General features: G+C 41.8%; 1 protein-coding gene across 1 annotated transcript in view; it reads right to left on the bottom strand.

Moving 5' to 3' along the window:
• LOC138651508 (coiled-coil domain-containing protein 50-like) overlaps positions 1–15604 on the bottom strand; it is a 90381-nt gene that overhangs the window by 19712 nt on the left and 55065 nt on the right. Inside the window, exons 6-7 of the mRNA XM_069741771.1 lie at positions 3973–4045; positions 17–619 (exon numbers count right to left, since the gene is read on the bottom strand). Of these exons, the coding sequence (XP_069597872.1) occupies positions 17–619; positions 3973–4045 (676 nt within the window). The remainder of the gene's footprint in view (positions 1–16; positions 620–3972; positions 4046–15604) is intronic.

The following is a 15604-nucleotide window of genomic DNA, read 5'->3' as shown; positions in this document are numbered from 1 at the left end:
CAAAGTGTTGTAATACCTGTGCTCAGAGCGTGACTGGATATCCTACATGAAGGCTTGTTGGATGGTCGATGATGATGGTGACGAGGATCGTGGTTTTGGTTCCACTGTGATCGCCGACTCCTCTTATCCCTAACACAGTGTTCCGGGCAGTCATCACTGTCCGAGCTGGAGCGTCTGCATCGGTCAGCATGATGCCTGCAATGTTTATCTCGATGACCCCTTACTTTCTCCTCTTTTCGACTCGCGTCCCGCTCACGGCTAGAAGTTCCCTCTGAGCTACTAGGATGACATGGGCTTCTTTCTGAAGAACTCCTACGGTTTCTGTAAGGAAACTGCACTTGCGGATCTTTCCGGCTGGACTCCTTCCATGCGTCTGGAGTTTTGGAGTTGTTCCCATCATAAAAGACTTGGCCAAAGGACACGCGGTTGGAGGAAGAGGAGATCATTCTTCCAGGGTGTTCTTCCGGGTTTTTAGAGCTATGGTCTGTCTCTGAGCTTCTGTTCCCTCGCCTGTAATCTGAGGCATTATGGTGCTTAGAACTATCATTTCGGAAGAGATATCCTTCCTCCTCCTCATTGTCCAAAGACGTCAGGAATTGCCGCTGCCGGCTGCTGTGTTCTTGTGTATACATGCAACAACACAAAGCGGAGGTTAGTAAGCGTGCACATACAACAGGTACAACTGCTTCAGGCACAGAAGGGCGTCATCTTATAGTTTCTCAAACAGAACAGGTGTGACTACACAGAAAAGCATTTAGGTGGGTGAACGAGGTGAGCAGAGGCTTACACTACATCAGAAAAGGCTAATCTCACAGTACAAGACAAATTAAACATACATTCCAGTGTGAAGGTGTGCTGCCAGGGGGTGGAGGAGACCCTCCAGTGAACACCTGCAATTGAATTGTATTGTGCAACCCTCCCACAGTTACTACTTCCCATATCTGCTGGGAGCACAAATAAATGGCAGGCCATGCATAGTCATGTTGGGGTCTTTGCTTACAGCGATATTCCAACTTGAATCCTTTTTTTCTTTTAACGTTTCGTGCATGTTATAAAATTGTTGTGGCTCCCTCCTCTGTGGCTCCCTCCTCTGTGGCTCCCTCCTCTGTGGCATTTAAAACCTTCCCCCCCCCCCCCAAATCTTCATTCTCAATACAATTCAATAAAAAGGTGGCCATGTGCTTCATCCAAGTATGGACGGATTATGTATAAGTGGAGGCCAGCAAATGGTGGGTCAAAGGACACTCATCCTTCTCAAATTTAAGGGTCCATCTTGACGTACTGGCACGTACGTCATATTTTGTGGATATGCCAAGTCCCCATCAAAGGGTTCCCAAAGCTGGAGAGCCATTTAGTTGGACCTAGGATCTATTTCTAATTGGTTATTCACAAATAACCTACTAGATTTTATTGAAGTTAAGGCTTTTGTGTCCAATGGTAACAACAAAGATTGCTATGTACGCTTATGTACAGAAGTGATGGAGGCGGCCTTCAGAATCATGGCAGGCCCCGCTGGACACTTTCATAAACTTTTGAAACTTGCATGAGTCATTTTACGCATTGATACTCCAGAGCCGCATTCTTATTTCTGCCGGCTCCAGAAAGGAAATCTCACAGCATCCCTTCCTACTTTTAGGTCAGCACAAAGGTTGCCTTTTGTATTTTAATTCGGGAAAAGCACCAACTTTACAACAGGCGTACTATAGAAGTAACCTGATGTAGGAAGAACGAATTGTTCCCCTGCATTATAGGTGCTAAGAGGTGTCTGTCGCCAAGCTGCATTAGCTGTAGAATTGTGATTTCAGCTCTTGAGTGAAGTACAATAAAGGCAAAAAGAACAAGAAGAAGAAAAAAAAAAAAGTATCCTATCTATAAAGCAACAACCTTTTAAGTTTGGGGGGTTAACTTTCAGACTTTAGAGAAATAAGATGGCATCTATTCCATGGGAATTGTCCCACAAAATATAGATTGAACCATCAAGGATCAGTCACACTTGCATGACACAGATCTGTATGAATCTGGAGATTTTTTTTTTTTTTTTTAAATTTTCCATCATGAACCAGAACGTCCTTTTTTTCAATTTTAATTATAGCCTCACCCTATCTGTAATATTATATATACACAAAGCAGAGAGGAACATATGATGGAATTGTAGAACAGCAAGTAACAAAGACTCATTGACCATAAAATCCATGACACGCACCGCAAGCTTTGTTATGTGAAGGGCGTGGGATCCCTGAACATACAGGACCGGCCTTTATTACCCTGATAAAATTCTTATTGAGATTCTTTTCAATAGTCGCCTTTCATGACTCTAGTGAAATCTATACTTAAATAAATTTAAAAGAGAAATTTTTTAATACACATGAACAAACTATGTACAGTAATATATTTTTTTAAAAAATTTAAAACTTTTTTTCTGGATTGATCGTTCACTGTACGATAAAATCCATAACATTTGTAGACACATTAAGGAGATAAAGGGTAACAGTTAGTACTTTCTTAATTCTATGCAGAAGGGAGGAGCTAGAGGCCGACAGACATTCTGCTGAAACTACGGCGCTCATAAGGTTCTATGGAGAACTTGCAGCAGAATGCTTCTAGCTCCTTTTCCTCCCCTCCCTATATAATTTTAAAAGCACGTTCGGTCATCCCCCATCTCAGTAATGGGAAAATCTTTCTTCGTGGATTTTTTCCTATAAATTGGGAAAGATGGATCAGTTCAGAAGAAACAAGCAGATTTCTATAAAAAAAAGATACATCACGAAGTTTCAGATTTTCATGTGTACCATTGACTTATGAAAAGAAAACAAATTATAGTTACTCTTTAACCATGTGAATTCTCATCTATAATTATGGTGTCTGAAGTCAGATCAGTCTTGTGTAGGCTTCTGGCTAACCGTATTAGGCAGAATGTGCTAGAATGCTACCCTGCAGAATATCAGAGATGCAATGGGTGACTGCCATAAAACTAAGCTTACTGAGGTTATTGAATCGGCTCCTATAAATAAAGTAAGGTTATTAGCCAGCCGATCATTTTCGTCCCTTCTTGCAGTAGGCTGGAGATTGCACATTGCTTGTTGCGACATGCTGCTGCTGCACAGTACATTCAGTCGCCTCTCCTGTGCTTTGGAATCCCGTGTCTTTCCAGCTCACAATTTGGATTAATCTATTGAACTGTTGCTTTTGCTAGATAGGATGGGCTCACACATACTTTTGTAAGGTATCACTGGACATGTAGTAAGCAAAGCAGATGTTATACTCAAGAGTCAAGATGGCAGACAGAAGCTGGATTAAATGGTTTTTGTTAACAAGTTAAGTGTTAAGAGTTACAATGTCGGCTAGACTTGCGGGTTTAGGACATCCATTGTTGCGTCTGTTAGAGTTTTTCCTATAGGACCCTGGCTTGAAACCCTTCCAACGGCTTCCCTACTTACAATTGTCAATCTCGTGCATTTCCAACAGTCCCAATTTTGGTAGGACAATCTGATGAACCATATGACAAAAAGGGAACAGCTTGGAAAAACCATTCATAAGAGTAAGCACTTGGGGCGTTCCTGGGATGGGGCTTTAATTTGGGATGCAAATATTGATAAGAATGGAAGTTATTTTGGAAACTACACAACCCCCACCTTCGTCCTGATGGTAGCACACGGCGACTTCAATAACGGACGAGGAAGTGGCCAGATAACAGCAGCAGCGCAGCTTGTATTAGCATGCACCATTTTTCTCACTTTGAAGCACTGGAGCCACTTTTCGACAGGACCAGACAAGGTGTTAGTAGTGGGTAAAAAGATTTTCGGTGGAATGTGAAATTCCAGTGAGTCAATGCGTTACTTGTCTTCAGCACCCTCCTTCACAAAAACAGCTCTCAACTATGTTATGACTTCAAGCTGATCGTGAAGAGTTTGGCAAGGAGTCTTCCTGTACAGCCCCCTTGAAAGCACCATGCATATAAAGTAGACGTCCTACCTCCCCGGCTCCTCTCCTGTACATTCCTCTGCAGCTCTTCCTCCTCCAGCTGCTGTAATTGTTTGGCAATTTCCTAAAAAAAGAAAAAAAAAAAAAAAACGGGAATGTAAGAACAAGGAGAGGAAAAAGAAAGCTCTGACTTCTCAATTACTGGAAATTCATTGCATACGAATTCAGACTGTTGGGCGCCAGTAAAAAGAAGGGGAAAACCACTATTTTTAGAGATGAAGAGCTGCCTGCAGGGGGCGACTCTCCTTCCAAACCCATAGATCACAATGAAGAAGAAAAAAAAAAAAATACACATTTGGAGAACACGTTACTCCATATTCTCCCTTGTGGATGGTAGGATGACCTGTAACTGTCAGAATCATTTTTTCATTTTAAAAGGGAACTCATCAGGAACTTTTACAACCCCAAACCATTTATAGGGCTGTGAACCCCTTAAAAGAATCCAGTCAATCCTTTTATGACCCCTATAGCAGAGAGAAATTAGGCTTTGAGGCTCAATCTGGAAATGCATTGGAATGTGACGATTCACTTACAGCTGCTCGGTCTCCGCCGCATTCCCCAACTAGCTGTACCCTCCCCTGGCCAACTGACAGACCAATGACCGGCTGTTTGCTCTGGTATATTGGTCACAGCCCTATCAATTAGCCAGGGGGAGGGGGCCACTAGCTCAGGAATACAGTGGAAACTGAGCAGCTGTAAGTACATCTTCACACAGGCAACTTCCAAATACTTGCTGCTTGAGGAGAACTTTGGGGTCATAAAGGGATCGATTGACTTCTCTTTTAAAGGTTTTCTCAGGCATATAAATGGTCTGGGGGTACACTGGTCACAGCCCTATCAAGTAGCCTGGGGGAGGGGGCCACTAGCTCAGGAATACAGTAGAAACTGAGCAGCTGTAAGTGCATCTTCACTCCTCAATGCGCTTCCAGACAACTTCCAAATGCTTGATGCTTGAGGAGAACTTTGGGGTCATAAAGGGATCGATTGACTTCACTTTTGAAGGTTTTCTAAGGCATACAAATGGTCCTGGGTGCAAGTTTCTTACAGGTTCCCTTTAACAAAGCAATGATCTCCAACCTGTGGCTACAACTTCTGCACCTTGGCATGAGGAGTGTTATAAGGCGGCTTCGCTAGAGTTTACACCATATACTAAGCAAATAGAATTCCCTTATAAGAAAACCTCTGACAGTTAGTGCAAAAAAATAAATAAATAAGCAAAAACTGATACTTGCATTTTTTTTTTCCACACTCATTGCCTTCACTGAATAAAAAAAAATATATAAAAACAATGAAAGAAGTGACATACTGCACTCTGCAAAACCTCAGATTTTGCACAAAATACTGAGGACTAAAAACCAAGCTGGGTGAATGAGAATCCTGAAATCTCAGACTGTGCTGGTACTGAAAAATGCATTAGAAATTGCATTACAAAAAAAAAATATGTGTGAACATACCTTTATAGTGAAATTAGTGGGTATGTGGGAAGATTAAGTTTTCCACATTTTTCATGCATTGCAACACCAACCACACATACACACACTCCACTTGTAAAACATACAAAGCCGTTTAGCACTAATTGTACAGTGATTGCCATAGACAATAATGCATTTTCTATAAATGACCCACATCACCAGAAACTCCCCAAGTTACATAATCTGACTTTACTGCGGTGTCATTATCATAGAGAGACTGGAGGTGAATTGCTTTTCACTTCTCCTTAGTTACTATTATTAAGACATATGAGATGGTAATATGTGAAAAATAATGCACAGATTCTCTGGTTACAGCATCTAAGAAACCACAAGAATCAGTGTACACGTGACTTATCCTGTACTGAACCTGACTGCACCAGCAGAATAGTGAGTGCAGCTCTGGGGTATAATACAGGATGTAACTCAGCATCAGTACAGGATCAGTAATGTAATGTATGTACACAGTGACTGCACCAGCAGAATAGTGAGTGCAGCTCTACCAGAGTAATATCCCGTATTATACTCCAGAGCTGCACTTACTATTCTGCTGGTGCAGTCACTGTGTGCATACATTACATTACTGATCCTGAGTTACATCCTGTATTATACCCCAGAGCTGCACTCACTATTCTGCTGGTGGAGTCACTGTGTACATACATTACATTACTGATCCTGTACTGATCCAGAGTTACATCCTGTATTATACCCCAGAGCTGTACTCACTATTCTGCTGGTGCAGTCACAGTGTACATACATTACTGATCCTGAGTTACATCCTGTATTATACTCCAGAGCTGCACTCACTATTCTGCTAGTGCAGTCAGGTTCAGTACAGGATGTCACTGTGTACATACATTACATTAATGATCCTGTACTGATCCGGAGTTACATCCTGTCTTATACTCCAGAGCTGCACTCACTATTCTGCTAGTGCAGTCACTGTGTACATACATTACATTACTGATCCTGTACTGATCCTGAGTTACATCCTGTATTATACTCCAGAGCTGCACTCATTATTCTGCTAGTGCAGTCACTGTGTACATACATTACCTTTTCTCCAGCCCCCAGGCAGATTCCCATGGGCTGCCGCACTTGGGCTGACAGCTGATTTTTATTTTTATGTCCATTGGCCCATTAATTTATTGCTACTCTGCAAGCATGTGCACACAGCGTTCACTACAGGATGTACTTTGTGGGTGGAGTTATGTGATGTATATACAACAGTGTCCATGTCTCCTATGTGATGTATATACAGCAGTCTCCAGGTCTCCTATATGATGTATATACAGCAGTGTCCATGTCTCCCATGTGATGTATATACAGCAGTCTCCTATATGATGTATATACAGCAGTGTCCATGTCTCCCATGTGATGTATATACAGCGGTCTGTTGTATATAGTGCAGATCTCCAACTACTTGAGTTCTATAAATTTAACACGAGTAGTGATGAATTTCCCCCTATGAGGAGACCTGCAGTGAAATATACATCTGTGTTTGCTACGACTTACTGTTGCGCGTCCTATACAAAACTCATCAGCGCAAAGCGTCGCTTGCGCTCCAGACCGCGGCAAATCTGGAAAATCAGTTATGAGTAGTTATATCATCCATATCACCCAACATCACTGTCGCACCAAAGAGACGAAGCTCCAGGTATCACATTAGTGTTTGACCAAATGAGACAGGGTAATTTTCAAGTTGATAATTTTGTACGGCCCAAGAAGAATAGTAGAAATATCCAAAAGGCTCTTGACAGAAATAAGGCCCCTGCTGTAGACCATAGTTGGATCTCGCTTGTTTTCAGATACAGAAATCAATAAAGTAGCAGAATACGTCAATCAACTATATTTCTGGCCTGATTCGGACCTGGTTTGGACTAAAGTAAAAGATCAGGTGCTCCTGACGCTCCGAGCATGTGGCCTTATTACATTACTCCAAATCAGCCAGAAGAGCATTAGGGATAAGTTCTGGGTCAGACCAAAAAAGACCAAGAGTATACAGAGTACCTGCTAATTACATTAAGCCAAGTGTTGTAGTTTGTGTGTAGGAGACCTTTGGATTTATCCACTTCCTTTGAACATTCAAAATAATGGATTGTGGTTCCCATGAACAAGACTAGCCCAAGGATAACTCATCAATATAAACATTGCGGCCCTGTAACTCCCTAAAACTGCTCTTTGTAGTCATTTTTTTCTTATCTGATATAGCGGTTCCAAGCGGGGTGTCTACTAGGACGTGCATATGCCCTAAAAAAATAGTCTCCACCATATTTGGGAGTTCTATTTGCTTTCAAGGTTTAATTAGAAGTGTGAATCTACTAGGAGGCCAGACCGCTCATTGAGTGTCCTTGAGTCACACATACAGTATGACTGATTAGATCAGCTAATCTGCACTATCAGCTTCAGTAAATGTGGTAGCGGATTTTCTCATCTTCAGCAAGTAATACGCCCTTTAGATGAGTCACAAAATTATTTGAAAGGTCATTGGGTCAAAAAGGAGAACTCTTATGGGTGTCATTTTGAAAGGTCTATTGAGACAAGTTCCCTTCCACTATTCTGTATAGTAATCAGTAAGGGGGCTTCAAGATATTCTACAAAGAATAGATCTGGAAGAAAACCATAACCCATTTTGTACACCCTTGACAAGATCTCATCCCCAAAAAAGCAAGGCTTCTGGTGACAATACATCGAAGCTTCAGTTAATGGACTCCTCTCATGAAGACATTCTCTAACCTCATGTCCAACTAGGGCATATTGGCTTCTTCGAGTGGATTCACCCATTGAGGACACCCGTCTGAGGGACTGTGAAAGGCCATTTACAGGCATCGGCTTTCATTCTGGTGGTCTCGCGCCTTCCATGGTTTACATGTAGGACACGTTATCTGAAATGTCTAGTTGGACACTTCCCTGGCAAAACACAACTTTTTTTTACTCGGAGGTCGTAGCAACAGATTTTGACTTCTATATGTACAAAAAGAAAAAATCCCACCCAAAATAAAAAGGTTATGGAAGTGTAAAAGACAAGTCTAGCCGAGCGGACAGTGAAGACACATACGTCGAAAACTAGATGCTGCCAAAAGCTTGAAAAACCTGAAAGACATATGAAGACGCCCTCCGTAAAGAAGATGGAAGAAATTCAAACAAAGGAAATTTTAGTTGATATCATAGAAGAAAAATATTGTTGATGTATTTAATCTTTTGTGGTTTGAAATGACAAATAAATTGATAATCTTGCACTTATTTTAAGGTTAACACTACCCATTGGTCCATAATATAAATCAAGCTCTTGGCCATACACATTTCATAGGTTGGGATCTACTAATAGATCAGCAAAGTCCTTAGAAGATCAAAATCCCTTAAAGAGGACCTATCACTTCCCGAAAAACTTGAATTCAATGCTTTTTAAAAATCTCTGAGCTCCCCTGATTGTGCAGCTTTTTTCCCTTTTACGCTGCGTTGTTCCATTGCAGAAATATTCACATTTGTTGCTTTTGGAGCTCAGTATGTGAAATCTCTAAAGATACGCCCAGCTGTACTACAAGCAGTCTTCACCCCTCCCCCACATGCTGCCAATCACAGCTCAACAGCATCTAAAGGTACCGCCACATTAAGCGACGCTGCAGCGATATAGACAACGAGCCGATCGCTGCAGCGTCGCTGTTTAGGTCGCTAGGAGACGTCAAACACGGCAACAGCAGAACGATGCAGGAGCGATCCAGTGACGTACTTATCGTTCTCGCTGGTTGTTAGCTCCATGAAAAAACATTGCAGGCATCGTTGCTTTTGCTGTCAAACATGACGAATCACGCCGACCTGACGTCCAAATAAAATTCCGGACTTCTAGCTCCGACCAGCGATGTCACAGCAGGATCCAGATCGCTGATGCGTGTCAAACACAACGAGATCGCTATCCAGGACGCTGCAACGTCACGGATCGCTGTCGTTCTCGTTCTAAAGATGCTCAGTGTGAAGGTACCTTAAGACTGCTAGATCTATTACAGAGCTGTGATTGGATTAGTCTATGAGGGAGAGAGGAAAGCACACGCTCCCAGAGAAAACTGAAGAAACGCAGAGTCCGTCTGTTAGCAGAAATTTCACATACTGTGCTCCAAAAGCAGCAAATGTGAATATCTCTGCAATGGAGTGATGCAGCGCAAAACGGAAAAGAGCTACAGAATCAGGAGAACTTAGGGATAATTATGAGATATTTACCTCAATTTTTTATTTTTTTAACAAGCGACAGAAAATCTTTAAACTGGCTATGCACTAGAGATTTCGGGTTTTCTAAATAACTTTTCTTTTCCAGTTTGGAGAGTTGTCTTTCAGGAGGATAAGGTCATAGGGTAAATCATTAAGTTGACAACAAGGACCTCTGCCTTGATCTGTGATTTGAACGCCTATTGAAAAGGTGAAAATCTGTCTCTGGGCACAAATTACTTAACTCTCAATACCACCGAAGAAAGTCCAACATGATGATAATTTTTTGCTCATTATTTATGATTATTTTTTTTTACATGGCACAAAAAGACTAAGTATGACTAACAGTATAAGTAATAATCCAATAACAAGTCATCGATATTCTATAGATCCCATCATGGTAGATTTCAATGACTACCGTATATTAGATCTCTAATTCACAATGGTTGCCTTTCCCTGATATAGAGCAAGTCATCGTTTTAGTCTGGGGTGGATATTCCCTACAAATAGGATATAGGGCGTCTGTCATGCTGTGTTTAATCACCCTGGACGTTCCATGCATCATCATGCTGCCTCGTAAGTGATGACTACTACACATGAGGAAGGGGCAAATCAATCTCTTTCTGATGCTTCTTCTTTTGGCAGTAGGTCATATAATTATACAATCAAGTTGTCCTCTCGTATATCAGAAGAGGAAATTGGCCATGTCACATGCATAAATGAGCCGATTCTGTGTTAGAGGTGACATAAATGAGGAATGTACTCAGTTATGGAACGTCATTGTAAAAGGAACGTTCACATTTGTTTTTTAAACATTAATACCACAAAAGACAAATTTTTAAAGTAGAAGAACATCATATACCCAAATACCAGGTCCCCTTCGTGCTGCTCACCAATCTTTGGGCTTCCTCTTCCGTTAGGGGATGTGAAAGTGTAGGCAATCAGTGAGCACCGATAGGCTACAACCATCACATTTCATCCAATCCAGAAGGAAACCATCTTCCAGCTCAGATGAAATGTGAAGTCTGTAGCCAATCAGTGGCTGCCGATTGTCTGCAGTGGTCAATTGTCATCCCCTGATAGAAGAGGAAGCCAAGAGACAGCGTAGTGCGGCACAACAGTGGGGACAACCCAGGAACTGGTGACATAGTCAATGTTCTACGGAAGAACTTCAGATCCTGCCATTCATGTGGACATTACATGGTCAACAGTATTCCCTCATAGCAGTGATCGCTGTCAGCAGGATTATGTCCCTGCCACACTGCCTGAAAGAATCGTTCAGAAATTGTTTGAAAACCATGATGAGGTCAAGATTGGCTTCACCTCCAAACTCGACAGTTCTCCATCCGGTCGAACATCTGTCAGATGTGCAGGGAATAACCACGCAGGATCCACCGAGCTACACCCACTTGGTGAAGATAAAAAATAGCTCTAAATATAAAAATCTCTGGAACAGTATGGTGGATTAAAAATACAAAAGATCTAATAAGCCATGTGTAATGGCAGTGTCCAACTGTGCAGGAACATGGAGGGAATCTGGAGCTTTTTAATAAAACAAAAAAATAAAAGGCTATAAAAGAAATCGTAGTAATGAACAACCAGAGTCTTGAAAAATTACGAAATGTCTGCAGTGACCACACATGAAAAGGAAGAACTTCTCTTGGGGTTATCTAAGCGTAGTCTCTAAGCTCGTCATGTGCAACTCACAAGGACCCAAAATGTGTGAGTCTGAATGGAAAAAAACCCAGAAGACGAAATACAATATGTTCCAGTTATTTTTCAGAAACGCCACGTGAAGAATTGTGGCAATATTTTTGGAAAAGAAAGCACGTTTTTGAGGTTTTATTTATTTATTTTAACCATAGATGAATAATCGAGTGAAGAAGAGACAAGATGTCCCATCATTTATTGTCAATGGTGTGATCTTGTGCTATCTGGTTTTAGCTTTTTACTCTAAAAGGGATTCATCTTGTTCCTATGTTGTATGGTGAATGGATGGCCAGGATAAATCATTCTACTGAACAAGCATACGAGGGTTTGGGGTGGAATGGTTGGGAACATTGCACAATGCAATATGATCTGCTGATACAGTGCCTTGCGAAAGTATTCAGCCCCCTGGAACTTTTCATCCTTTTCCCACATATCATGCTTCAAACAAAAGATATCAAATGTAAACTTTTGGTGAAGAATCCACAACAAGTGGAACACAATTGTGAATTTGAATGAAATTTACGGGTTATTTTAAATTTATGTAGAAATTCAAAAACTGAAAAGTGGGGCGTGCAATATTATTCAGCCCCCTTAACGTAATACTTTGTTGCGTTACCTTTTGCTGCGATTACAGCTGCATGTCGCTTGCGGTATGTCTCTATCAGTTTTGTACATCGAGAGACTGAAATTCTCGCCCGTTCTTCCTTGGCAAACAGCTCGAGCTCAGTGAGGTTGATGGAGATCGTTTGTGAACAGCAGTTTTCAGCTCTTTCCACAGATTCTCGATTGGTTTGAGGTCTGGACTTTGACTTGTCCATTCTAACACCTGGATATGTTTATTTGTGAACAATTCCATTGTAGATTTTGCTTTATGTTTGGGATCATTGTCTTGTTGGAAGACAAATCTCCGTCCCAGTCTCAGATCTTTTGCAGGTTTTCTTCAAGAATGGTCCTGTATTTGGCTCCATCCATCTTCCCATAAATTTTTATCATCTTCCCTGTCCCTGCTGAAGAGAAGCAGGCCCAAACCATGATGCTGCCACCAACATGTTTGACAGTGGGGATGGTATTCAGGGTGATGAGCGGTGTTGCCTTTAAGCCAAACATATCGTTTATGGTTTCATCTGAGCAGAGCACCTTCTTCCACATGTTTGGTGTGTCCCCCAGGTGGCTTGTTGCAAACTTTAAACAACACTTTTTATGGATATCTTTGAGAAATGGCTTTCTTCTTGCCACTCTTCCATAAAGGCCAGATTTGTGCAGTGTATGACTGATTGTTGTCCTATGGACAGACTGTCCCACCTCAGCTGTAGATCTCTGCAGTTCATTCACAGTGATCATGGGCCTCTTGGCTGCATCTCTGATCAGTCTTCTCCGTGTTTGAGATGAAAGTTTAGAGGGATGGCCAGGTCTTGGTAGATCTGCAGTGGTATGATACTCCTTCCATTTCAATATGATCGCTTGCACAGTGCTGCTTGGGATGTTTAAAGTTTTGGAAATCATTTTGTATTCAAATCCGGCTTTAAACTTCTCCACAACAGTATCACGGACCTGCCTGTTGTGTTCCTTGGTCTTCATGATGCTCTCTGTGCTTCAAACAGAACCCTGAGACTATCACAGAGCAGGTGCATTTATACGGAGACTTGATTACACACAGGTGGATTATATTTATCATCATTAGGCATTTAGGACAACATTGGATCATTCAGAGATCCACAATGAACTTCTGGAGTGAGTTTGCTGCACTGAAAGTAAAGGGGCCGAATAATATTGCACGCCCCACTTTTCAGTTTTTGAATTTCCACAAAAATTTAAAATAACCAATAAATTTCGTACTTCACAATTGTTTTCCACTTGTTGTTGATTCTTCAGCAAAATATACATTTGGTATCTTTATGTTTGAAGCATGATATGTGGGAAAAGGTTGAATAGTTCCAGGGGCCGAATACTTTCACAAGGCACTGTAGGTGCCTACCAGAATGTATTTGTGTAGCTCCCAGCAATTCTAGCGCTCGCTAAAATTCTTCATTAGGTATATTCATGGGATGTACCTAGCATAGAAATCATGGGACCCCAAAACAAAAAGTTCAAATTGGGCCCCTTTCCCTAATGTGATGCTGCGAACAGTGGAGCAGACATTGCTGGATCTGCACAGGTGAAGAAGGGGAGTATATACTGTTTTTTTTTTTCCTCTTTCATTGGGGTCCTGAATTGTTTAAGCTAGGGTCGCCCAGTAGTAGATAACCCCTTTTAAAAAAAAATTAAAAAAAAAAGTGCTGATGCTGCAGTATAAGGCCCCTTTCACACATCAGTTTTTTGCCATCAGTCACGATCCGTCAAATTTTGCAAAAAAACAAAACAAAAAAAACAAACAAACAATCTGGCGACTGATGCCGCCGGATCCGATTTTTTCTCATAGACTTGTATTAGTGATGGATGGCCTCACGTTTCATCCGTTGAAAATTGTTTGTCCGGCGACCGGAGACAACGGACAAAGTGATGTGTTTTGTATACATCGAAAAATTGGACAGCGACTGATCCTTTTTTTTTTTTTTTTTTTTTTTAACTGAACATGCTCTGATTTATTTACGATCCAATTAGCCAGATCCGCTAGTCGGATCTGTAAAAAAAACAAAACGGATCCGTCGCATCAGTTTTTCACGGATCAGTCGAGCCAACGGATTGTGACTGATGTGTGAAAGGAGCCTTACAGATCAATGAATTCACAGTTACACTGACTATACAGCTACAGCACTTCTCTAGATCACTTGAATCTTTGGATTGTTATTCCCAGAGACGACTACTCTCATTGTCTAAGTGTTTCAAGCACTGTAGTACCAATTAACAATCACCACATTAACTCATTTTTATTAGTGCTGCCCTTTAAGCATATAGAACAGGATAATAGTAAAAAGTGGTAGACAGAACAATGGATTAAGGTGTTTTGTTTTTTTTTCTTTATAGAGACAACCGAATAAATTTTTTTCAATAAGTGATCATATATAATAAAAAAGACAAAAAAAAATACAAAAATAGTGAAAGTTGTGAACAGCTAACTAGCACCCTCTAGAGGTTTTAACTTTTACAAAACATCTAGGTTACATTTTCATCTCCAGTCTGAAGTTTCGGTTTCATTTGAGGGGTGAGGTTGGAAATGTAAGACAAAGAATAACAAGGCTCTGACCAAAGGAAAGGGGAGTGAGTAAAGTGCCTGCCTGCGACAAGTTACAGCCGCCCATAACACAACTGAAAATATGGTATCCTGGTGTAGAGAACATGATGCCGGTCCCTCTTTGAAGGAAGAAAAAAAAAAACACCTAATTTTCTTCTTACAAGGGGTTGTCTGGTCCAAATCAATAAGTCTGCAGCACTGTGGGGATTTAACGTATTCGGAGCCGGGACCGGAGGGTATGTGTGAATTAGGCTATGTGCACACGATGCGGATTTTTCCGCACAGAAACGCTGCAGATCCGCACTGTGATGTACAGTACAATGTTAATCAATAGGATAAAAAAAAAAAAATAGCTGTGCAGATGGTGCAGAAAAATCAGTGCGGAATTGCTGCGGATTTCAAAGAAGTGCATGTCACTTCTTTTGTGCGGATCTGCAGCGTTTCTGCACCCCTCCATGTTAAAAATCCGCAGTGGCAAAATCCGCATCAATTCCGCATAAAAACCGCGGCAAATCCACGGCTGCGGATTCTGCCAGGAGATGCAGAAAATTCTGCACCTCTTTTCCTACGTGTGCACATAGCCTTATGCATATGCCCGGCCATAGTCCATCCAATGGAGGTGGGCCTAATGAATACACTAGTATGGAGCAAGGTCATACTCTGGTCGACCACGACCATTGACTAGCCACACCCACCGGACAGCGGCACTAGTCGAGGTGCCGGCTTGCTCAATACACATGTATGGAGCGAGGCTGCTGACTGGGGAAATCTATAATATAACGCTGGGAGCGTCACTCTGTCCGAAGCCTTTATAGACTGCGCCGGCGCAGTCTGGGCCTCACAGAGTGACGCTCCCGGGAGATCGCGGTATGCGTTCACACTGAACGCACACCGCGATCTCCAACAGAGAAGCAGGGACCGCCAGGAGGGTGAGTATCGGCCATATTCACCTGTCCTCCGTTCCACCGCTGAGCGCCGCCATCTTCCCGGTCTTCGGCCTGTGACCTTCAGTTCAGAGGGCGCGATGACGCGCTTAATGCGCGCCGGCGCCGCCCTCTGACTGAACAGTCAC

This window comes from Ranitomeya imitator, chromosome 10 (genome assembly GCF_032444005.1).
Source record: "Ranitomeya imitator isolate aRanImi1 chromosome 10, aRanImi1.pri, whole genome shotgun sequence".
In the NCBI taxonomy this organism is placed as follows: Eukaryota; Metazoa; Chordata; class Amphibia; order Anura; family Dendrobatidae; genus Ranitomeya; species Ranitomeya imitator.
This window is presented reverse-complemented; position numbering and strand designations above follow the sequence as displayed.